The 24,415-nt window shown below is 43.3% G+C and overlaps 1 protein-coding gene across 2 annotated transcripts in view; it reads left to right on the forward strand.

The window, feature by feature from the left end:
- The window catches only part of SMAP1 (small ArfGAP 1), a 225,809-nt gene that overhangs the window by 75,822 nt on the left and 125,572 nt on the right, over positions 1-24,415 (forward strand). The window contains exon 5 of one of the 2 annotated variants that reach the window (XM_038397189.2): positions 2,333-2,410. The exons of the other annotated variant lie outside the window; for it this stretch is intronic. Within the exon in view, the coding sequence (XP_038253117.1) occupies positions 2,333-2,410 (78 nt within the window). The remainder of the gene's footprint in view (positions 1-2,332; positions 2,411-24,415) is intronic. 2 annotated transcript variants of the gene reach the window in all.

Here is a 24,415-nt window from a genome sequence, read left to right on the forward strand (position 1 = left end):
CTGTTGAATCAGCTGTAGGCAAACTAGATTCATAATGTTTGATTCCAAGTGCATTGTAATATACTTCAGTTTAAAATTGTTATGCCAATTATGTAGGCACAGTACTTGTATGTTTGGCCTTTTGTTGACTTTCTGATATCTTTGTTTTGACAGATGGTATGTAAGTGAGGAAACAAACTTGTGAAGCAAGTGGGCTAATGGTGCAATATATGTTTATTGTATAGACTATGATGGCCTCAAAAAGTCATTGATCTCTATTGCATTATTTGAATGTGTGATACTGCCTGGCCAATAGTCGTCATCATTTATTCAATAGCCTTTCAAATGTAGAAAACTCCTATTTTGCAATTAAAAAAGAAAAAAACCCTAACCCACATTTTGCATCTGCGTCTGACAGATGTGTGAGGGAACTAAAAACAATTTATGTCTAGGAACCAGAAAGCACAGCTGAAATGAGATTTTAAATTATTTTAGTAAATTATGGGGGGGACTTACACATCAGACTAAAGACTTGACGATCTGGGTTTTACATAATTTGTAGTTTGGTAAAAGATTTGGTAACTAAACAATGCTCAAATAAGGCTGAGTGAATAATCCTCCCCTCTTCATTTTAGAAATTAATGTGGTAAAGTCAAAATGCTGGATATATCACTGTTTCCATAGCAACAAAGTTATAAGCATAAGATTAAATTTACTGCATGATCATGGGGAGAGTCTCAGGTACCTCTTACGGTAACACTAGTAGATTCTATAACAAACTTAAACCAGAAAAATACTGACTTTTCTGTATAAATGTTTCACTTCTACAAGTTTAACCCAGTGCGAAATTTCTTCTTGAAACTACTGAACACACTATTAAAAAAAACAAAAACCCTTTTCTGGAACATCATGCACCAACCTTCAGAGCAAAAGCACGTTTCCAGGGCCTTTATATATACAGATAGTGAATATTTATGTTCAAAACATGCATAAATTAACTACAACAATACTCATGGGATCTTCTATAACAAACATGCAACACTAAAGATGTAACAAGGGGTTTCTCTGTAGTTTTCAGCTAGATTGTAAGAAGCTGTGTCAAAGATTTAGTGCAAAAAAAAAAAAGTGCCATCTAAATATTGGAGAGACAAGGTGGGTGAGATAATAACTTGTATTGGACCGACTTCTGTTGGTGAAAGAGACAAGCTTCTGAGCTTGCACAGAGCTCTTCTTTCCCATGCCTGAAGAAGAGCTCTGTGTAAGCTCGAAAGCTTGTCTCTCTCTCCAACGGAAGTTGGTTCAGAAAAAGATATTACCTCACTGATCTTTTCCCTCTGTTATCCTGGAATCAACAACACTGCATATCTAAATCAGGGTTTTTTTGACAGTACATACAGACCTGTACTTGTAGCTCAATTTATTTTTAAATTTTCCTTGTGGATACTAATGATGATAGGAAATACAGAGTTGTCAGTTTTATAGCTCTGAAGATTTACTGCACATTTAGTAAACATATTTCAGTTGCATTTTTCTGTAAAGGGAGTAGAAGGATAATGCTTCTATTAAAGTGATCAAGTACACACAAAGAAATGGATTGGGAAGATGTATGAAAATGCTTTTAGACAAATCCCATTTTCATGTGTAAATCGCCTCTGGCATATATAACTGTCTCATATCTTTGGTAGTTCTGGAAGTACAGTGCTGGTAATAGTGGTCGTACACACTGATGTTTAGAAAGGAATATATATAAATTGCTTTGTAATAGGTCTGGCAACTGCTAGGATGCTGCTTTGTAGAAACTCACAGCTTTTTCTGTTTAGCATGTTCTTAAATAGAGAACAGTTCATTAGAACTTTTAATTAATGTATAACTTTCAGGGTTATTTTGCTGTATTCTTTAAATAAATATTCTGTTACAGTGAACAAGAACAAAAGCACTCCCCCATGGGACAGCATGCCTTCATGCTTCAGGACATTAATATTTCAACAGTCACATTGGATAAAATTGAACATTGGATGAACCCTAATTATTTTTCTCATTCCTGTGATGTGATCTTATCCAGGTTCATTTTCTTATTATATTCTTGTGAATTTCATTATAAATCATTCACTGTTACCTGACAAACCTCTCTTCCTTTTAGAAATAGCATAAGTAAAATTCAGAAGACCAAAATGCAAATGCTTTCTCGCCTGCCTTGTTTTTCTATATTGTATGATTTTTTTCTCCCCAAAGTGCTTCTGTATCTTGGGGGCGAAAAAAATGAAATCATATGTTCCTTTGCTCTTTCTATAGTCTGTTAATTCTGATAATCTGCCGTGGTTCCTTTCTCATCCCTTTCATCTGCTTTGTACAGATGTCCTCCTCTGATGCTGTTCAGCCTTTGGCACCTTCTCCTTCTCTGCAAGCTGCTGCCGAGAAGAGCAAATTGGAGGTATCTCTTTTCTAGTGTAATTTTTTATCAGCCTACGTTTTATAATACAGTGCACAGATTTGTACATTTGATTTTATTCGTAATGTAGAGTAGCTTTCCCGGGATTTAGCAGAGTGTTTAATTGTCTTTGTTAAAAGGAACTCAGACATTTTAAAACAAGCCACAGGCTTTTCTACACCTTGTTTCCCTGATCACATACGTAAAAAGAGCTAGTGCCTCTAGCTGTGTGATTTTTTTTTCCCTCTTTATATAATTATTTTGATTATTAGCATGTTCAAACTCTTACTGTTGTCCTACAAAGCCATGTAAAGATACCTTCACACAACTAGCAAAGAGGCATGAGTTTTATCCCTTTTTCTTAGAGCATTACTTTGATTAGGCAACAAGCCTCTGCCCTCTAGTAAAGCAAGATTTCTAAGGTTTCAGAGTAGCAGCCGTGTTAGTCTGTATTCGCGAAAAGAACTTTAGAAATCTCCCCTGAAAGGGCACTGCTATTCCAGCCAAGCCATCTAGCAGGTCTAACACCTTTTAAAACTAATTTCAAGGGAATTGGAGCCCATAAATACAGACCCATTTGGTGGAATTTTCACTAATTCAAATTTTGTCATTCTTTTGAATTTTCTTCCAGTTATGGACGGTGTGTATAGATTGAAAAAATCATAACCTCCTAAAACATTGTTCAACATTTAGAACACTGACACTGTACACAAATATAGGAGGTATATAAGGCATTCGCACTCATGCATGGGACTGTTGTGGTAGAACCTGTATTCTTCTTTGAGTAGTGTCCTTATGGGTGCTCCATTGAAGGTGTGTCTGCATCCGTGTGCTGCTGATAGGAGAATTTTGGTGGCAGTGTCCATTCAGCCTGTGCATGTGTTTCCCCATCCCCCTGGTGATTTGCCATGAGGCTAACTGCGTTGTGTGGGCGAACCATTCTCAGTTCCTTCTCAACGCCCTTGGCTAGAGACTGAGCTTTAGCTGTCTGTCCATCTTAGCTTCTATAAATTGCTAATTTTCTCTTATCTTTTAGAACTCTTTTGTTTTTCACTCCTTTATCTTTTATTTATTTATTTAGCCCCGAAAAAACACTTTACTTTAAACTTTGTTTTTCTTCAAATCCCCGTCGTCGTCCCCCCCCCCCCCCCCGATAGGTTCACTGGGTTTCAAGAAGTGTCTCTGTTGCAAAGCATCTATCCCAGTGACTAATGGACCTTCTCAGTGCGTTTGCTGCCTGGGAGAGAACCACATCCCACACAAGTGTAGTTTTTGCCAGCAGTTGAAACCCAGATCCAGAAAGGAGAGAGAACTGAGATTCAAGCTTCTCCTAATGGAAGCAGTCCTCCAACCACCCTCAGAGTCGCTCCAAGACTCCGGGTGGTGGGAATTCTCACTGCAACCCTCTACATCTAAGGGAGGTGAGCCGAAGAAGTCATCCATGAGCCAGTCTCACAAGGCTTCTAAGGAAAGGGCTGCTGTGAATCCCCACAGCAAGCCCTGACAGAGCTGAAAACGTTCTCCAGTTCACTTGGAATCATCGGTACCGATGGCACGAAAGCTGTCTAAATCCGGTACCCAGAGCTCACATGTTACTGTCCCAATAGAATATTATGGGCTGCCTAAGGACCCAATGGGCACAGGCAAAGACTCATCAGTACTGAGTGAGTGCGAGAAAACTAGAGGATCCACCCTGGGGAAGGCTCCTTTGGTGCAGGCATTGACAGTTGTTCCATCTTGGCACACCAGGCACTGGTGGACTGCACAGTAAGTACACCTTACCAACTCCTTTGGTGCAGATGTCTCAGCTCTGCCAACTGCTACTGGAACAGATGACTGTGGCATTGCCCGACTTCTGGTACATGACAGATCTTTTGGTGTCTGATGCACTGGACTCACCTTTACCGGGGAATGAATCCACCCAGAGCTCCAAACATGTCGGTGACATCATGCCATGCCTTCCCATTTTTGAGTGATGAGTCACAGTGAGCAAGATGACAGTCTCCTGTCACTCTTCTCATTCACCCTATGGTATCCATTTCCAAAATGGGCCTCAGCCGTACCGCCCCTCTGCCACCCAGCCTCCTTGGTGGGGGCAGCCTTTTGGGTCCTTCCCACGTTCTCAATGGCCTTACTGGGACCCTTGGCAAGCACATAAAAACTGTGCCTCCCATGGTTCTAGCTCGGCCTATTCGGGCCTGATGAGACACCCTCCTTTGGCTGCTGCATTGAGGGTCGTTCGAGCCCTGTCATAAATATAAAGGGAAGGGTAAACACCTTTAAAATCCCTCCAGGCCAGAGGAAAAACCCTTTCACCTGTAAAGGGTTAAGAAGCTAGGATAACCTCACTGGCACCTGACCACAATGACCAATGAGGAGACAAGATGCTTTCAAAGCTGGAGAGAGGGAGAAATAAAGGGTCTGTTAGTGTGATGGTTTTGCTGGGGACAGAACAAGAATGGAGTCTTAGAATTTAGTAAGTAATCTAGCTAGATACGCGTTAGATTATGATTTCTTTAAATGGCTGAGAAATTAGACTGTGCTGAATAGAGTGAATATTCTTGTCTTTGTGCCTTTCTTGTAACTTAAGGTTTTGCCTAGAGGGGTTCTGTTTTTTTAATCTAATTACCCTGTAAGGTATTTACCATCCTGATTTTAGAGGTGATTCTTTTTACCTTTTCTTATATTAAAATTCTTCTTGTAAGGAATTAAATGCTTTTTTCATTGTTCTTAAGATCCAAGGGTTTGGGTCTGTGGTCGCATGTGCAAATTGATGAGGATTTTTATCAAGCTTTCCCCAGGCAGGGGGGTGCAAGGTTTTGTGAAGATTTTTTGGGGAAAGACATTCCCAAACAACGTTTTCCCAGTAAACCCCAGTTGAACGTTTGGTGGCAGTGGACGTCCAAGGGCAAAGGGTAAAATAGTTTGTACCTTGGGGAAGTATTAACCTAAGCTGGTAAAAGTAAGCTTAGGAGGCTTACATGCAGGTCCCCACATCTGTACCCTAGAGTTCAGAGTGGGGAAGGAACCTTGACAAGCCCCCTGAACACTTACAGGAGGGAGATTACCTTCCAGACCAACTTCTCATCTTCTTCAATAGATGAGAAAGTGATGCCCCCTCTTCCGTTTTTGGCAGACGCCTTTAAGGTTTTCCAGGAGCTAGCTCAAAGAGTGGCAGATGCATTAAAACTATAATTACAAGAGGTGACGGAGGCACACCATAAACTGTTGGACATTCTACACATCTCTACTTTGTTCAGAGTAGCCCTCCCTAATAACCAAACTTGTATGGCAGACCCTGGCATCAACATGCAAACAGGCTGATTTAAAAAAAAAAATTACGTACCAGCAAAAGAGACAGAGTTTGTTTTCTTCTCCCACCTGCCCTCTAACTCAATGATTATGGATGCAGAAAACTCAAGAGGCTGTCAGCATCACCAGAAATCCATCCCCTATGACTGGGACTGGAAGCCGAGAAAAATATACTTATTAGCCACTCTGTAGTTCCATATCGCAAACTATCAAGTCCTAATGGCAAAATATGATTACATCAGCTACTCAAAACTCAATTCCTTTATTGAGCAGCTCCCAGAATCTCACAAGGACCAATTCAAAGCCATTATTAACTAAGGCCAACTAGTGGCAAAGATGTCACTCCAGTCTGCATTCGACGCAGCTGACGGGCACGTTCCATCATCACTGCCATCATGATGAGATGACTCTCTTGGCTGTATTTATCCAGTTTCCCTAAAGAGATGCAAACAACTGTGGAGGACCTTCCCTTTGAAGACACAAAATTCTTTGTGGAAAAGGCGTACTTTTTCTTCCTCACTTTAAAAGACTCCAGGGTTACTCTAGAATCTCTCAGAATCTACACAGCTGGGCAGAAGAGAGTGTAGTTCTCAGCCTTCGTTCAGGCTATGCTTGTCACAGTATTCATCCCGACACTCTTCAGAACCCCAAAGAAAGAAGTTCAGGTTTTCCAAATGGAAACCTTCAGGCCCTCATCCTATTTCTTCGCAGCCATCCACCTCAAAATGACAATTTCGAAGAGTTGGTCCAGGTGCCATTAGACCACTCTTCAATTCCATCCAACGTTAGCATCCATAGGGATGAGAGGGGATTTCTGTCTCACCCCATTCCGCTGCATCTGGGAACGGGTAACTTCTGACAAATGGGTACTGGAGATTGAGATGAATACTCCATCCATTTCATCCCCTTCCTGCACCCCAATGTCCTTCCCCATTCCACTTCAGTGACCCTTCTTATGAGACCCTAGTCTATCTCTTCTTGTAATACCTCCTCACCATAGAACCAATGCCCCCTAAATCTAAGAGGCAAAGGCTTTTACTCTCACTGCTTCCCGATACCCAAGAAAAAGGGACGTTGGAGATCCATACTAGACCTCAGAGGGCTTAACAAATTTGTTAAGGCTCAGAAGTTCAAGATGAACACAAGGGAATGATTATTCCAGTGTTAGAAAGAGGAGAGTGGGTTTTCAGCCCTTGACCTTCAAGATGATTGCTTCCATGTTTTGAGCATACCATGTCACAGAAGATGCCTCAGATTCATACTAGGCCAGGACCACTACCAATACAGAGTACTCCCTTGTGTCTTCTCATTGTCCCCCAGAGTATTCTCCAAGGTCATCTCTGTGATGGCGGCCCAGCTATGCTCTCCGGGTGTTACGATCTACCCTTACCTGGATGATTGTCTCATCAGGGCACATTCCTTCTTCGAAGCTCAGCGAGTTACCATACCACTCTGGATTTGTTCAGGAATCTGGGCCTACAAATAATACACAAATCAATATTAATACCGGTACAGTAACTAGAATTCATAGGAGCCAACCTTGACTCCGTATGAGCAAGAGCACTCCTCTGAAAACACAGATTCCTCAGTCTCTCCATGCTTATGGAGACCATGCAATACAGCCCTCAAATACACTCCCTTCAGCTTCTGGGACACATGGCCGTAGGCACATAGGTGATGGTTCATGCCAGACTTTGCATGAGATGCCTCCAATCATCATGGTTCAGTTTGGTTTATAGACTGAACAAAGGCAACACAAACTGCTGTCGTTGCCCACCACAATCAAACAGCACATCGCTCATACAATAGGGCGCGCATCTTAATAATCTTACAGTGCAGGGCAAATGGGCTCCATCTGAGATGTGCCAATCAATTAGAATTCAGAGCGGTCAGGAATTCATGTGCTCATTTCCTTCCACTGATCAGAGGTACACACACAAAGGTCATGATGGACAATATAGCATGCAAATATTATGTTATCGATGAGGGAGGCGCCAGATTGCCTTCCCTTTGTATGGCAGCACTAATGCTATAGAACTAGTGCATTTCCCACAATGTTGCAGTATCAGTGGCCTACCTACCAGGAGTACACAACACGACAGCAGGCAGTCTCAGCAGCAAATTCCCACACTATCCTGAGTGGGAGATAGACTCAGTGATGCTCCACGACATATTCTGACGATGGGGGACACTGATGATAGGCTTGTTTGCAACTTACCAGAACAAGAAACGTCCACGGTACTGCTCCAGAGCGGGCCATTGGGGGACACTCCTCCTCCACCTCCTCCTCCTCCCATGGGATAAGGACCTTCTTTATGCTTTCCCCAATTTCCTCTGTTGCTGAAAGTCCTGCTGAAAATAAAAAGAGAAAGCAAACATCCTACTAATCGCTCCCACCTGGCCCAGACAGACATGGTACCCGTAACTGTCTCAACTGGTGCTGTGCCCACCAGAGACTCTTGCAACCACTCCTTATGTCCTCCTGCAGAATGAGAGCTGCACTCTCCATCCCAGCCTGAGGATACTATGTCTCAAAGCCTGCCTCCTTCATGGTTCCAGCACATAGAGACAACATGCTCTGAAGAGGTATCAGAAGTATTATTACATAGCAGGAAAGTGACTACCCATTGTACTTACCGACAGAAGTGGACCAGATTTCAGATCTGGTGCAAGTTCAAAAAAGTCACCCTGGATACGGCCACTCTACCTGTAGTCCTAGTCTATTTGCTGAATCTCAAGAAATCGGGACTCTGTTAGCTTGCTAAAAGTACACTTAGCTGCAATAGCGACCTTCCACGAGCAGGTAGAAGGGTACTCAGTTTTTCTCCACCTAACTATGGAAGAGGTTTTTCAAAGGCATAGCGAACCTCTTTACCCAACCTAGGCGTCTTACCCCACAATGGGATTTCAATCTAGTATTAAAAGGACTGATTAGACAGTCCTTTGAACCCATGGTCACTTGTTCTTTAACTCACCTTTCCATATAGATGGTATTCCTGATCAGTTACCTCGGCAGGAAGGATGGGGAGATAGCTGCCCTGATGGCACATCCTCCTTTCAGTGTTCTTCCCTGACAAATTTCAGAGTGGTAGCCGTGTTAGTCTGTATCGGCAGAAAGAACAAGGAGTACTTGTGGCACCTTAGAGACTAACAAATTTATTTGAGTATAAGATACATGCAGTGGAAAATACAGAAGGAGGGGTGTGTGTGTGTGTGTGTGTGTGTGTTTATATATGTATGTGTGTGTACACACACACACACACACACACACACACACACGGAAAATATGGGGGTTGCCATACCAACTCTTAATGAGATCAATCGATTAAGGTGGGCTATTCTCATCAGGAGAAGAGGGGGAAAAAAAACACAAAACCTTTTGTGGTGATAATCAGGATGGCCCATTTCAAACAGTTGACAAGAAAGTGTGAGTAACAGTAGGGGGGAAATTAGCGTAGGGAAATAGTTTAGTTAGTTAGTGTAATGACTCTTCCACTCCCAGTCTTTATTTAAGCCTAATCTGGGAGTGGAAGAGTCATTACACTAACTAACTAAACTATTTCCCTATGCTAATTTCCCCCCTACTGTTACTCTCACCTTCTTGTCAACTGTTTGAAATGGGCCATCCTGATTATCACTGCAAAAATTTTTTCTTCTCCTGCTAATAGCCCACCTTAATCTATTAGTCTTGTTAAGAGTTAGTATGGCAACCCCAATTTTGTGTGTGTGTGTGTGTGTGTGTCTGAGAGAGAGAGATCTTCCACTGCATGCATCTGATGAAGTGGGCTTTAGCCCACGAAAGCTTATGCTCAGATAAATTTGTTACTCTAAAGTGCCACAAGTACTCCTCATTTTTTCCCTGACAAAGTCCTGTTTAGACCACATCTGAAGTTCACCCCCAAAGTGACTTCCGCATTTCACGTGAACTAACTCGTTCATCTTCCAACCTTTTTTTTTTTTTTTTCCAAAGCTCCTCACCAGGATAATAGGGAAGTCATCCTCCATACTCTTGACATAAGGAGAGCTTTGGCCTTTTATTTGGACAGGACAAGAGTTTTCAGAAAATCTCCATTGCAGACAGGTCTAAAGGCACAGCGATTTCAGCTCAAATATTCTCTAAATGGGTCTCAAATGGAATAAACTCTAATCCGATTCACGATTTAGCACCCCCATTTACAATCCGCAGACATTTCACGAGCTCAATTTCCTCATCTGTCACCTTATACGGGGGCATCCCTATGTTCGAAATCTGCAAAATTACTACCTTGGCATCTGCACATACGTTTGCGGAACACTGTGTCATCCAGGGAGACTCTGCTGAAGATGCCAGGTTTGGCACCACAGTACTATCATCCATCACAGACTCTATTCCAAAACCCTGCCTCCAGTGCGGGATACTGCTTGGAGACACCTATGGAGGAGCACCCATAGGAACACTATCAAAGAAGAAGAGGAAGTTACTCACTTAGTGCAGTAATGATGGTTCTTGGAGATGGGTGTCCTTGTTGGTGCTCCACAACCCACCCTCCTCCCCTCTATTTCAGAGTTCTCATCATACTCTCTGCAGTAGAGAAGGAACTGAGGAGCGTTTGCCCACAATGCTGTTAGCCTCATGCGCAGGCCGAACAGACGCTGCTACTAAAATTCTCCAATCAGCAGTGCCGGGACGTAGACACACCTACAGTTGAGCACCCTTAGGGACACATCTTAAAGATCCATTGTTACTGCACAAGGAGAGTAACTTCTTTTATATAGTGATAAATTTAATACATAATGTCCTGGCTTTCAAACTTGGTTAACCAACTTTAGAAATCTTACATTTGGAATTTTTGGCTTTACTTCAGATTTTAGGATGTATGAAAGTAATCACATGACCTAACATCCAGTTCTTATAAATTTCTCTATAATAGTTAGTCAGTCAGATTTTCTAAGTGGTAAATTGTAATTATTTTATAGATATCTTATTCTAAGCATTTTCTGTGTCTTTAACTTTTACCTGGCTTTTCTTTGTATCCAACACTTAATATGCAGGGGCCAACTACAATTACCTAGGGAATTTTAATTTCAGTGCATCTTGTACATATCTCTTACCTGTAGCAGGAATAACATCAACCTCTGTGTAGTTAAACTTTCATAACTATTCCAATTCTAACTACATTTTCAAAGGTCTTACAATTTTCTGAAATGTTCACTCTGTTTTCTGTACTGTGTTGCCCTTTGGGGAATTTTTAGAGCAAAATTAGCAGAGCAGTAGTTCAGTCATTTTTGAACCCAAGGAAGCGGGGAAGAGAAATTTCACTTTCATATTATATTTTGGTTGTTTTTTGACCAGTTCTACAAATAAAATGGCTGAGAGCTGAGGTTAAGGATGAAAATAGCACTAACTGGGAAGTGCTTTTGCTTGTTTGTTTTTGATCTGACTGAGTTAGGAAACAATGATCCAGCATATTTAAACTTTAAAGTGTGCAGGTGTGAGAGGATTTTCATGGCTGACTTAAGTGCACAGTGAAAATCTAGTGGATGCTGGGAATCATTAGGAACATTTGGGGTTGAGAGAGGGATCCTTCATGTTTTGTAAAGTGCAGAGGAGGAAGTGCCCTTCTGATGCACCCAGAAAGCTCTATATCTCAAGTTGTGAAGAAAATGGGTACTTTTCTATAAACCGTATCAAATCTATGCAACAGGGCCTGATCTTGACATTGAAGTAGCTCTCTTATTAAATATGTATGTATTGTAACCCATCTGAGTTTCAGAGTCCTAGAGAATAAAGCTCCATCATTATGATTGTTTTTTACTTTTTAAAACAGTGAGAAATTTCCATACCAAAAACTATTGTAATGGAACATAAAGGTTGTGTAATTAAATATTCAAAACACAGGTAATGCCAAAGTAGGGTTGCATGGAAAACCCAAACTCTACCCCCTTCTGCATATGCATTATAGTAGTTTTTAACGACATGATCATATACTATTTCACAAATACAGTATCAAGTAGAATATTTCCTACAACCTTGTATTCACGTATGTAGGATCTTAGATCTACTTCTTGGTATCCTAAAGAGTAAATGAAAGACCACTTTATATGAAAAGTTCATAGTAAATCATACTACTTTGAATATATGTCAGCGTGGATCCCACTGTAGGTGTGCATTATAGAAGTTTTGTGTGATTTGGATTCTTTTGAATAGCTGTGCTGCTGTGCAAGGTCATAAAGGGTGGAGCAGCTGTGATCCTTCCTCAGTGCTGTCTTACCAAGACAGAATCTAACATGCATCTGACCTTTTACATTTTAAAGTGTCAAACTCATTGCTTTTTACCAATTTGGTGAAAATTTTTGTCTTTACTTTTTTCTTCCTTGAATTGAATGTTCTAATTTAAAAAAGAAAAATAAATACACCCAACTGTGTAGCAGGGAGAGGCACTTTGTGCCAACTGTCATGCCTCATGTCAGTCTCAAAACTGTCAGTATTCAAACTCTGTTCCTTCTGTGACAGACTCCTCCACCTCATTTACAGACACAGCCATTGCCCCTTCTGCCGGGGAAAGAGCCAAATCCCAGACAAGTGCTTGGTGTACCAGTTTTTCTTTCAGGACCAGGACAACAAATCCAGGGGTGCTTGGCTCATGTTACATATGCTTGAGTAATGAACATGGTTTACTTGAGCCCTAGAGGAAATAACCCCAAAGTGGAGCCAAAAGAGTTGGCATCAGTTAGCGATGCCTCATGCAGGCTCTCAACCCTGGGATGAGTCAGTGGAAAGAAGGATAAGAGGATGACACCATCAAAGCTGGCACCTAGAGCATTCACACCAGGGGCCCCAGCACAAGCATCTACAGCACCAGCAACTTAGCAATAGACATGATACAAAAGGTAATGCTGAGAGGCAGAGCCGATAGAGCAGAAACATAGCTCCAAATATCCCATGGGATCATCCTTCCAGGAGGACATAAAACCTCTTGCCTCCAAAAGAGGGGCAGTACATGGGAAAGTAGTCCTGCTTCCAACTCCATCAATGGTGCTGGTGACTGAGCCGATCATGGGCCTTAGATATGCCCTCATCCCCTGCACCAAAGTGATGACTAGCATCCGAACCAGTGCATAATCAATGTTGCTGCCCAGTACCGCTGTTTGAAGAGGTCTATTTTTTTCCATTGTTGACAGCGGACTCCTTTTTGGTATGCAGTACGTATGCCTCTTCTCTACTCTTGAGTCCCTCCAAGGATGTAATAGAAGGCTATCACTTAGGGCTCTGCCCCAGATAAGGCATGAGTGGCACTGGGTCGATCAATCTCAGTCAGGCCAATACCCGTATGGCATGCCATCTTGGCTGTATTGGCTTTACTGGGGACTGTCACTGCATGTGTCCCAAAGCAGATCCGCCTCTGATGCATCAAGGAAGTGGAAACAATCCTGGTCTCTGGTGGCATTGTTAGTCATGTTGACCCTGACGTTGGCCCCAATAGTTGGAGGTAATAGAGGGACAACAGGAACACCTGTCTCAATTGAAAGAGTTGTCTTCATTACCTGATGTGGCAGTGACACTAGCTCCTACTTGAGCATGGCATTCCAAGAACTCCAGACCTACATTGCAGAATCCCTGGACATTGAAATCACAGTCATACAGGAGATGTCCTGCATGCTTTTTGATACATTAAGTTCTGCAACACCCATCAGAATTGTTCTCTCAATCAGTGAGGGCATGTTTGAGCTGGCTGATACTTTTTTCCCACATCTGAAAAGAAGATACCAGATGCCCCTGAAGAGCTTTGAACTTTTCTACACCTTCTCAAGATGGAAGTCCCTGATGATATCAGTAATGCAGGAGAAATCTTCATTTTCAAAGAATACACTGAAGGTCATGGTCCCTTTAATTAAAAAAAAAAAAAAAAAAAAAGCAATTCTGAGCAAAGCGTACTCTTCTGGGTGGCAAACTACCAGGTTATGGTCACAAAATATAACTTTCTCATGTGGGGAAAGGGTCACTGCTTTCCTGTCAATAGTTAATTGTAGTCTAACAGGGTTGGCACCTGTCTCTTGCGAGCACCCGCTTTCACTGGCTGACCGTGTCTGCAACCTGTTTTCCCTCCCCTCCTTCCCCCCCCACCGGCTTGGCACCCACCTTTTCACAAGCACCCTCCTCTGGCCAATGGATCTCTCAGCAGGTCTTCAGCGACTTAGTCCTCTATCTGAGCTCCCTACACTGTCCCTGTGCCCTCCCTAGATTCAGGCCCTGTTGGTCAGACTGAGGACCGATCTCGGTACCCTAGTTGGCCCGCTCACATGTGAAGGTTCCTGCTCTGGGGTGGAGCAGCACTCCCAGGGCTTCCTTCTTGGCGGTTCTTCACCTGCCTTTTAGTCCTCTGATCCCAGCTCTCTAGATGGGTCAGTCTAGATGAGCCCCCTTCCGCAGGGTAACAGTTCCAGGGAAAAGTACTGCTCGTGGGCCTGTCTTCAGTGAGTCCTGGCAGCCAGCCAGAAGTTATTCCCTCACTTCCCTTGCCAGCAACTACCTGCCTTAACTCTTGCAGCCAGCCAGGAGCACCTCTTGCTTCCCCAGTCCCTGCTAGCAGACTAATCTATCCAGGCCATTTCAGATTCTGCAGCCAGCCAGGTGCATCTTTTTTTTTTTTTTTTTTTTTTTTAATAGGGCCCTCATTGGCTGCTTCCTCTATAGCCTCTCTGCTTGGTTGCTTCCTCGCAACCACTCTAGCCCTATTGGAGGGACCTCTCTACTACTCCTTTACTGGGATAGGTGTTGGAGGATCCTGAGGCCTCTATCAGGGGGTCTTTGAGTGTTAGGCCACATGTTAACGTGCACATACATGATGATGCTTGCTTGACTTCACCTCTAGCCCCTATGTATCTGACTCAGGCCAATCCACTGTCCAGTGAAACACCAATTTGATGGGAAGGTGTTGGTTCCACGTTGAGGCCTCTCAGAACTGGAATGGTGGCTATAACCTAAAAATATGAGGAGGATTACTGTGCTTGGCACCTTACCCAACAAGGACTTGAATCACAAATGCATCAGGAACGGTTGAAAAGCCATCTGGACCACTTACTGTTGCAAGGGACCTGGTCCTCAGTAGATGTGGGAATTCCCACAAGCCTGGAACTCAGAGGCATCGGACTAGCCTGCATGGCCTTCTTACCTAGCCTCTGAAATTCCACAGTGCAGGTCCTGGTAAACAATATGCACTGCTATGCACTACATTAACAAGCAAGGAGGCGCCTACTTATCAGTGCCCCTTATATCCTAAGTCGGGACCACAAATAGACATGCTGCACATGTGCTAGTCAACAGACACTGCTTGGAGAAAACTTCTGAATTCGGGTGTATGGCATGCATGCGAACCCATGTGTGGAATACAGCTAGGGACCACGCATCTCAAAGATGCTCCAGTTACAGTAAATACCCTCCTCTTCAGACTGCATCCTTAGTTATTTCTAGCTATAGCGTGCTCTTGCAAAGGATAGGCCATCACATCTGAGTATCCACGTGGATAATGGAATGTCTCTTTTTGCTGTGTTACCAATAGAGTGATGTACTTCTCCCACCAAATATCAAGGCTTACTTCACCAGTCCTCAAGCAATGTCCTCTGCCTATGTCTGAAATGTGTTTGTTGCCAAGAACTGCAAAGTGGCAACATGTAATAATCTTTTGTCAAGCATTATGTAGTGGACTTGGCTGCCAAGCAGATGCCAAAATCAGGAGAGCAGTAGTACTGATGCAGTTGATGCTCCTCATCTCACCATCCCGAAGGCATATTGCTTGCCAGTCATGAACAGTGTATCCACACGCTCATAACTTGAAGGAGAAAGAATGGTTACCTATGCTACAGTAACTGTGTGGCTCTTTGGGATGATGTGTAATCCCAAAACCCACCCTCCATTCCTGCTTTTGGTCATCAGCGATCTGGGACTGTGCATTGTGAGGGAGCTGAGGGAAGGTTACAGTTAATCTGGCTTTTATGTTTTCGCACAGGAACGTGAGGAAGAACAGGAAACATGCATTTAGGCACATGCACACCTACTTGTGAGATGAACACTGACTAAAAGATCTTGAAGAACCACAGTTACTGTAGAGTTAGTAATTCTTTACATAGCAATCTCCATGCTAAGGTATTGATCCTGCGAACACTAACGCAACTTAAATTTAAGCACAGGAGTAGTCTAATTGAAATCACGGGGTCTTCTTGTGTGCTTATAGTTAAGTATATGCATATTTGTTTGTAGGAATAGGGTATAGGTATACAACATAGGATAAATTTTGCTGACTTACTGTGTACATTTGTGGTTGGGTTATCTTCATCTTTGCTGCCTTGGCCGTTGACTTACACATAAGGAAGGCTGTGTAGTTGTTGAAAAGAAACCATATGGTTCATGGTTGATGACAAAATTAAAAATGCATACGTTAGAGAAGGCAATCCACATTGTAATCTCTGGCAACAACAGTGGATGAATTTATATTAAATATCACATGTATAAACATTTTTAAAAATACAAAAAACTCTGTGCCTAACTAGACTGCAAAAATTGACAAACTAATAAACTTCAAAAAATGAGTTTTAAATGTAGCTTAGGATAATAACCTGTCCTACCAATTTTTATAGTTTTTTAACCGTTTTCATATTTTTAAAAATGTGTAACACAGCAAGAGAAGAGGAAAGACTCTCAAGCAGCAAGGGAAGTAGTACACTTGAGTGTACACCAAGTTCTGTCAAATACATAAATTAAACAAATTAGATTTTCCTCTGGCTTTCCTTTTAAAGTAATATCACTGCATGTATTGTTTGGTGGTGGTTAAATTAGCAGTATCTCTTTAAAGATAGTATTGTAATGAAAATAAACAAGTGGGAAGAGATAAGGGCCCACATAAATAACTTACGCATTTCCTGCCTGGGGGGGGGGTCTTCCCATTCAAAATTACCATATTATAAACAACTTTTGGTATGAAATATCTTTAGTGTGTGAACACACAGGGTACAATTTAATGTGTATGTGCTGTGCAGGGACACAACTATTTCAAAAAAAGGGTAAAACTACAGCAATGATGGTGCTTGTTTAAATTTGTATTACATGTTGACCTGTTAAAGGAAATTTAAAAATTAAACCTGTAATTTAAATAAAACCCTTCCCAATATTTATGGGAAAGAAACAAGTACAAATGCTCTCCTTCCTCAATTTTCTAATACTTATAAAGAAATGAGTTAAAAATGGAGCAAGAGGACCATCTTGGCAGCCTAATGTACGGGCAGTGAACAGTCCAATCGCTAGAATCTAATTTGGGCATTAAGTTTGATCTATTGCTACTTCACTTGGCCAGGTGTGGATGGAAACTATACAGGCAATATGCTCCTCCAGTGATGTATTGTACTGATTTCAAAGGAGATTATACTCTTTAAATTTTGTCATGCGGCTCCAAAATATATACATTTTGTATCTGGCTTAGTGATTTAGCTGCCTGGGCATTCACACTTTTTTCTTTAATAATAATCATACCTTGGAGCTCACTATGTATGTCCTTCTGTGCAGCATATTCAATTCAGATCAACTCAAATTTTCTTCATAAGGTCATCAGAGTATTTCTCTTGAGCACGTACCAGATAATATGATGATCATGTTTTAGACCGGGGTCGGCAATCTTTCAGAAGTGATGTGCCAAGTCTTCATTTAATCACTTATTTAAGGTTTCGCATGTCAGTAATACATTTTAACATTTTTTAGGTCTCTCTCTATAAGTCTATATATTAGATGACTAAACTATTGTAAAGTAAACAAGGTTTTCAAAATGTTTAAGAAGCTTCATTTAAAATTAAATTAAAATGCTGATCTTATGCCACCAGCCTGCTCAGCCCGCTGCAGCCTGGGCTTCCGTTCACCTAGGCCGGCAGCAGGCTGAGTGGGGCCTGTGGCTGGGACCGTGGCTGGCAAGGGGCCGGCAGCCAGAACCACAGACCGGCAGTGGGATGAGCGGGGCTGGCGGCCGGGACCCAAGACAGGCAGTGAGCTGAGTGGCTCAGCCCGCTGCTGGTCTGGGGTTCTGTCTGCCGGCTCCTACAAGCCAGGGTCCCCGGTGCCGGTCTGGGATTCTGGCCCTGCCCACATAGTGGGTACCTACCTTCTCCCTGGTTCTAGCCCATTCTCTTTTCCCCCCCCCCCAGCACTGAGCTGAGGGTGGGACTGCACTGAGCACAGAGTTGGGGGTGAAGGATCAGGTTGGGGTGTAGGGTCTGGCCAGGAGCTAGAATGAGGGAGGGGACTCAGGGTTGGGGCAGGAGGTTTGGGTGTGGACTGCTTACAAGGGCAGCTTCCATTTGGTGTGAGGGGTGCAGGTGGGAATATGGTGGGGGGGGGGAGTGCAGGAGTTCCCGTTTGGTGCTCAGGGTGGGGGTGTGAATGTGGGGGGTGCAAGACTCAGGGCATGGGGTGTGTTGGGGGCTGGGTATGTGTAGGGGGTGCTAGAGTCAGGGCTGGGGTCGTGGGTGGTGCAGGGGTCAGGATAGGAGGCTGGGGGCATGCGTGGGGGGTGCAGGGGTCAGGGCAGGGGGTGTGGGGGCATGCGTGGGGGGTGCAGGGGTCAGGGCAGGGGGCTGGGGGGTGTGGGCTAGGGTCCCGGGGGTGCTCCCAGTCCAGAGCGGCTCACGGCAGGGTGCTGGAGGGGACATCCCCTGATTCCACCTGCCATCCCCACCTCTTCTCCACCTCCTCCCCCAAGCAGCGAGTGCACTCCAGCTCCGCTTCTCCCCCTCCCTTGCAAGGGCTATCAGCTGATCTGCGGCGAGGAGGAGGAGGAGGAGGGGCCAGGAACCCAGCACGCTGACGGGGAAGGGAGGACCTTGCCTGTCCTGCAGCAGCCTGCAGGACCACGTTTCTTCACCCTGCCCCGTGGGAGGGGCAGGGGGTGGAGAAGAGCGGGTTGGGGCGGGCAGGATTTTTAATGGCACACTGCTGCCAGCGGGCCCGCCAGCCCAGCTCAGCCCGCAGCCAGCCTGGGTTTGGCTGCGGGCTGGCGGCCAGGACCCAGCAGGCAGCAGCGTGCCATTGAAAATTGGCTCATGTGCCGTCTTTAGCACACGTGCCATAGGTTGCCAGCCCCTGTTTTAGGCAATGTTTTGAAAAGTCTCACTCTGCTGTCTTTTTTTTAAAAAAAAAAAAAAATCTTTAGCATAGTCACAATTGCTTTAAATACGTTACTGTTCAAAATTCTGCCTCTGAAGAAACCACTGATAAATGCTCTGAAATTTTAGGAAATAGCTTTTCAAGTGAAGCTCTTCTGTGTGTCCTGCATATCTATTTATCCATGCAATTCTGAATCAGAATTAAAAATATTTCCTTCCAAGGCGAGGTTGAAAATCAGTTTACAGCAGGCTTAAAAAATATTTTCTGTTTAGGGTTTCAAATGAAAAATCTGATGATCTGAACTGGGGTTATATACAGTGAAATTAAATTTTCACAAGAAGACTGTACATTGATCCCATCGTCTTGTGGAATCTAATATTTTAATATCGGTGGCAAGGATCAGTTACTTGTGATGCTGAATTCTGGTAGGTGGATGTGAAGATGCTTGTTACACTTCACTCAGAGTCTGGATAATTGACAGGTTAACCTGTGGGGGAGGCTAATACAGAGCCCTAAACTGACACAGTGGACCATGCTGGAGGATACTCTGAAGATTTAACTCAAGCAAGAGGTCATGAATTCTCCTTTCTCACTGTCCAGATAAAAATACATTTTTTTATATTAAGTTGTAAAGCCATGTTGCATTTACAAAGCTGCAATGAATACCAATCTGTGAACATCTATATTTTAAACTGTTCATTGTTACCCATTAGTGCATGTGCTGAGATTTAGACCAAATATCTAAATGTTGTTTTTGGCACAAAGCAGTTAATGTTCTAGTAACTGTACCACAGTGACATCAGATCTCAAAAGGTAAGGAGCGTTAACATGGGTGTGAGTACTTCCAAAAACATCTACAGCGGGTACTACAAAGCCTACTCTTGGGGATTCAGCAGGTAGAGATTTTCCCCTAACGCAGTACTTAACCAATAGGTTACTATAGGCTGGCCTTCATCGGAAAGCTCCAGCAGTGTAACATACATCAGTATAGATCAATCAATTTATCTTAATTTCATTGTGTGTGTGTTCACAATGAGTTTGTGTGGTTGCACCAGCATAATCTTCTTTCAGCCGTGGGCCCACACCATGCTGCCTTCATTTTAGTACGTTGCTATCTGGGTAGATCTACCAGGATTCGAGGCATCTCTCCCAGGCTTCCTGCATTCTGGGTGCTTCTTGAGATGGGTAAAGGCATAACTCCAAAAGGCCTTGTATAGAATTATAGGAATAGGGATGAAACTCCCCCTGCTGAATCCCAAAATGCACCTGGTGCCCATGCCATTTTCAAACTAATTTCTGTCAGTATGGATGAGGCCCAGGAAATCAGATTCATATGTGGTGTTTTACATACTGTGCTTTTAACCAAAAGACGGATGAGTCCTTGCACACTCAGAAGGACTGCAGGGCCACCCTCCACTCCCTGAAAAACTATACACCTTCCCCGAAGAGAAAAATTCCACAGGCAGTCATATAAAACTAGACCAGTGGCTCAACAATTTTACCACTAGCAGCCTTATGAGACATCTCATAAGAGGCAAAGGGTTCAGAAGTTCATTTCCCTGCACTTTGTGTCAACAACACCATCCCAATTCCAGCCATTGGCTAAACAATATTTTTGACAGGAGTTCAAGAGCTGCCACCATCTGCTGATTTCCCCCCCATCCTTTGGGGGTTATTTGGCATCATTTTTCACACCTGGAGTGCAATAATGATGGACAAATGGGTGTTAAACATCATCGATTCCAGCTGTGATCAAATTTGCCTCCATGACCCCTCCAAAGACCCCCTTCTTGCTCTTTTTCAGGGTCCATTTTCAGGAGGAGATTCTCAAACAGGAAGTAGAACTCCTTCTACAGCAGCGAGGAGTAGACAGGGTATCTCTTCGTTACCAAGGAAAGGATTTTCCCATTCGGTCGTGCTCCTGCCCTCAGGATCTTTACCAAGGTTGTCTTGGTAGTAGCCCTCTTATCAGATGTCATGGCTTTGCTGTCCTTTATCTTGATGACTGGCTTCTTGTTGCCAAGACATGTCAAGAAGCCTACAAGTCAGCTTTGTAAGTGCTTCAGCTCCTGACTTCCCTAGTCCGTCCACGCTCCACCACAGACTTCATTGGAGTATCCCTAAATTTAGTCAGTGAGAGCTTATCTGCCGCTGGACAGGTTCCAAGGGATGAACAACCTTATAGATCAGGTCATGAACAATCCTTGAAGGTCGAGCAGAATCTTCTGTCTTTCTCTCCTGAGATGATATATGGCATCATATACTTATGTCACGCTGTTCAACAGACTCCATCTTCATTGCCTGCATGCTTGGCTTCAAACAATGTACTGACCAAACAGTCCATGAACGCCATAGTGATAGTTCCCACCAAAGTAACATCTCCTCCACTATGGTGGAAAAATCCTCACAAAGTATGCATGGACATTCCCTTCTTTTCTTCACACTAGACGATTACAGTTGCCTCCTTCTTAGGCTGGGGAGCCCATGTGGATAGCTGCATGGCGAAGGGTATTTGAATGTCCCGAGAGACCTGGATGCACATAAACGTTCTGGAATTTCGGGCAGTCAGAGGGGCTTGCAAATCCTTTCTCCCATTCATCCAATATCACTGTTCTCATATGGTGTCTGACAATGTGATGACTGTCTTTTTACATCAACAGGCACACAGGAGCAAGCTGTATTCCCCTCTGTGCAGAAGCAGTAAATCTGTGATATTGGTGCATCACCAATTGAATCACCGTATTGCCAGTTGACCTGGTAGGGAATCAGGATGTGCTGGTCAACCTCTGCAGCAGACATTTTATCGACCATGAGTGGGAGCTATACAACTCTATGGTAAATGGTATCTTTGCTTTGTGGGGAACTCCCATGGGATTCCCACTGCCTCTCAAATGAACTGGAAGTGCAACATGCAGTATTCGACAGGAGCCTGAGCTCACCTTCTCATGGCGATGCTCTCCTTCTTTTATGGTCAGATCATCTGAACTATGCCTACCTTCCCCTGCTACTCCTACCTTGGTCTTACGGAAAATTCATCAGGATGAGGCACGAGTTGTGCCCATTGCCCCCAATTGGCCTAGACACTTCTGGTTCCCAAGACTCCTACACATGTTGTCTCTGTTGAAGATCAACATTCCGCCTTTTTCCAATCTCCTAACCCATTCATGCTCTGAAGCCATGCAAAACATTCTTACTAATAGTCAAAAAGATTCTACTAGAAAATATGCTTCCACTTGGCTAAGTAGGGTTTTCAGCTGGGCACAACAGTAATTTATATGCCCTATTACTATCCTCTTTCCATCAAAACATCTGGTCTTTCCATCAACTCTTTGCTTCCAGGTGGACATGTAATCAGTGTATACCCCCACCTTAACATGATTACTTAACTTTTGTTCACCCACCAGCTACCAGATTCTGGAAGGACCTAGTTCAGATCTTTCTGCCACGAAGGAAATGTACTCCTCCATGGGACTTGAACCTTGGGGGTTTTTTGGTGCTCACCAAGCTACCCTTTTGAACTGCTATCTACATGTTTAATGTCTCTCTGATCTCTAAAGGTTTCAGAGTAGCAGCCGTGTTAGACTGTATTTGCAAAAAGAAAAGGAGTACTTGTGGCACCTTAGAGACTAACAAATTTATTAGAGCATAAGCTTTCGTGAGCTACAGCTCACTTCATCGGATCTGATCTCTAAAGGTTCCATTCTTGGTAGCCATCAAGGTAGGAGGGTGGGTGAGCTCAGAGCACTGATGGCAGATGTGCCATACACCTTATTCTGTAGAGACAATGTTTCATTGCATTTACATCCTAAATTCACCCCCAGAATTGTTTAGGAGTTTCACCTGAATCAGTCAGTCCACTTTGTTTTTTGTGAAACCATGCTCATTTGAAGAGGAAAAGAGACTTCACTGAGCTAGCAAACAGGAGCAGCAAGTGGGAATTTTCCAAAGCAGTTTACAGAGGGAGTATGAGAGGCAGATAGATCTAACAAACATACTCTAAACTTAGGCCAATAACCTACCTACTTTGTGGTCTACTCTCATGCGTGCATTCGTTGCAAGCACCTCAGGGCCTTGAGTGATTGAGCACAGTCTCTTGAGACCAGAGGGATTTCACTGAAGGAGCTCAGAGTGACAGATTTTCAGGGACATAGCAGAGTGGTTCTACTCCCAATCTGACAGCCTCTGTGCTGTTAAGGAGGATGAAAGTCTCTGGGAACTAGAGCTCTAGAACATCAAGCTGGAGTCATGGGAAAAAATTCAATAATTCAATGATCGCCTCTTGCAATGTGGTGGCTACTCCTAAGGGAGGGGACCCCTGTTAGGAAGAGACAAGTAGTAGTAGTAAATGGGGATTCGATTATTAGAAATATAGGTAGTTAGGTTTGTGATGACTGGGAGGACCACCTGGTGTATTGCCAACTGGATGCAAAGGTTGCAGACCTCTCGAGACATCTATATAGATTTATTTGTGGTGCTGGGCAGGAGCTGCTGGTTGTGGTACATGTAGGTACCAGTGACAGAGTAAGGTAGAAGGCCTGGAGGTCAAATTTAGATTGCTACCAGGACCTCCATCGTAGCATTCTCTGAAAGGTTTCCAGTTCCAGAAACCTAGGCAGAATTGCAGGGTGTCAATGTGTGGATAAAATTATGGTGCTGGGAGGAGAGATTTAGGTTTATAACTGTGAGAGACGGTCTGGGAAAGGAGGAGCCTATATAGGAAGGATGGGAGTTCCACCTAAAGCAAACAGAACCAGATTGTAAAACTAAGATAGCAGAAGAGTTTTTAAACTAAGGGCTTGGGGGAAAGCTGACAGGTGTGGAGGCACGCATGGATTGGTCAGAAACATCCCTTTGGGGAGGATTTGTTAAAGGGATACTCTATATCCTAGTAAAGAGGAGAGGATAGAAGTTGATAAAGGAACCGAAGCAAAACAGACAAACGAGTCCCATTTGATTACATCACAGGAAGTCAGGCAACCAAATAATGACAGTTTTGTAACTGCTTGTATACAAATGCTAGAAGTCTAAATACTAAGATGATGGTGTTTAAATGAGTATATTCATATAATAAGCATCACAGAAACTTGGTGGAGTGATGACAATCAATGGGACATAGTAATACCAGTAAAAAGAAAAGGAGTACTTGTGCATAAGCTTTTGTGAGTATTTGAGCATAAGTATTTTGAGCATAAGTTTTCGTGAGCTACAGCTCACTTCATCGGATGCATTCAGTGATCTTACTAATAAATTTTAGTCTCGAAGGTGCCACAAGTACTCCTTTTCTTTTTGCAATTACAGACTAACACGGCTGCTACTCTGAAACCAGTAATACCAGTGTACAAAATATTTAGGAATGATAGAGCAGGTTGGGGGGGAGGGGTAAGTGTAGGAGTTAAATATAGTAAATAAATGAATCTCCTGTGCCATAGAATCTCTACGGATAGAATTTCCATGCTTGAATATTAAGAACAAAGCAGTAGGAATTTACTTCTGACCACCTGACCATGACTGTGACAGTGTTTATGACATGATCAGGGAGATTAGAGAGGCTACAAAAACAGAAAATAGAATAA

Source organism: Dermochelys coriacea, chromosome 3 (assembly GCF_009764565.3).
Source record: "Dermochelys coriacea isolate rDerCor1 chromosome 3, rDerCor1.pri.v4, whole genome shotgun sequence".
Lineage (NCBI taxonomy): Eukaryota > Metazoa > Chordata > Testudines > Dermochelyidae > Dermochelys > Dermochelys coriacea.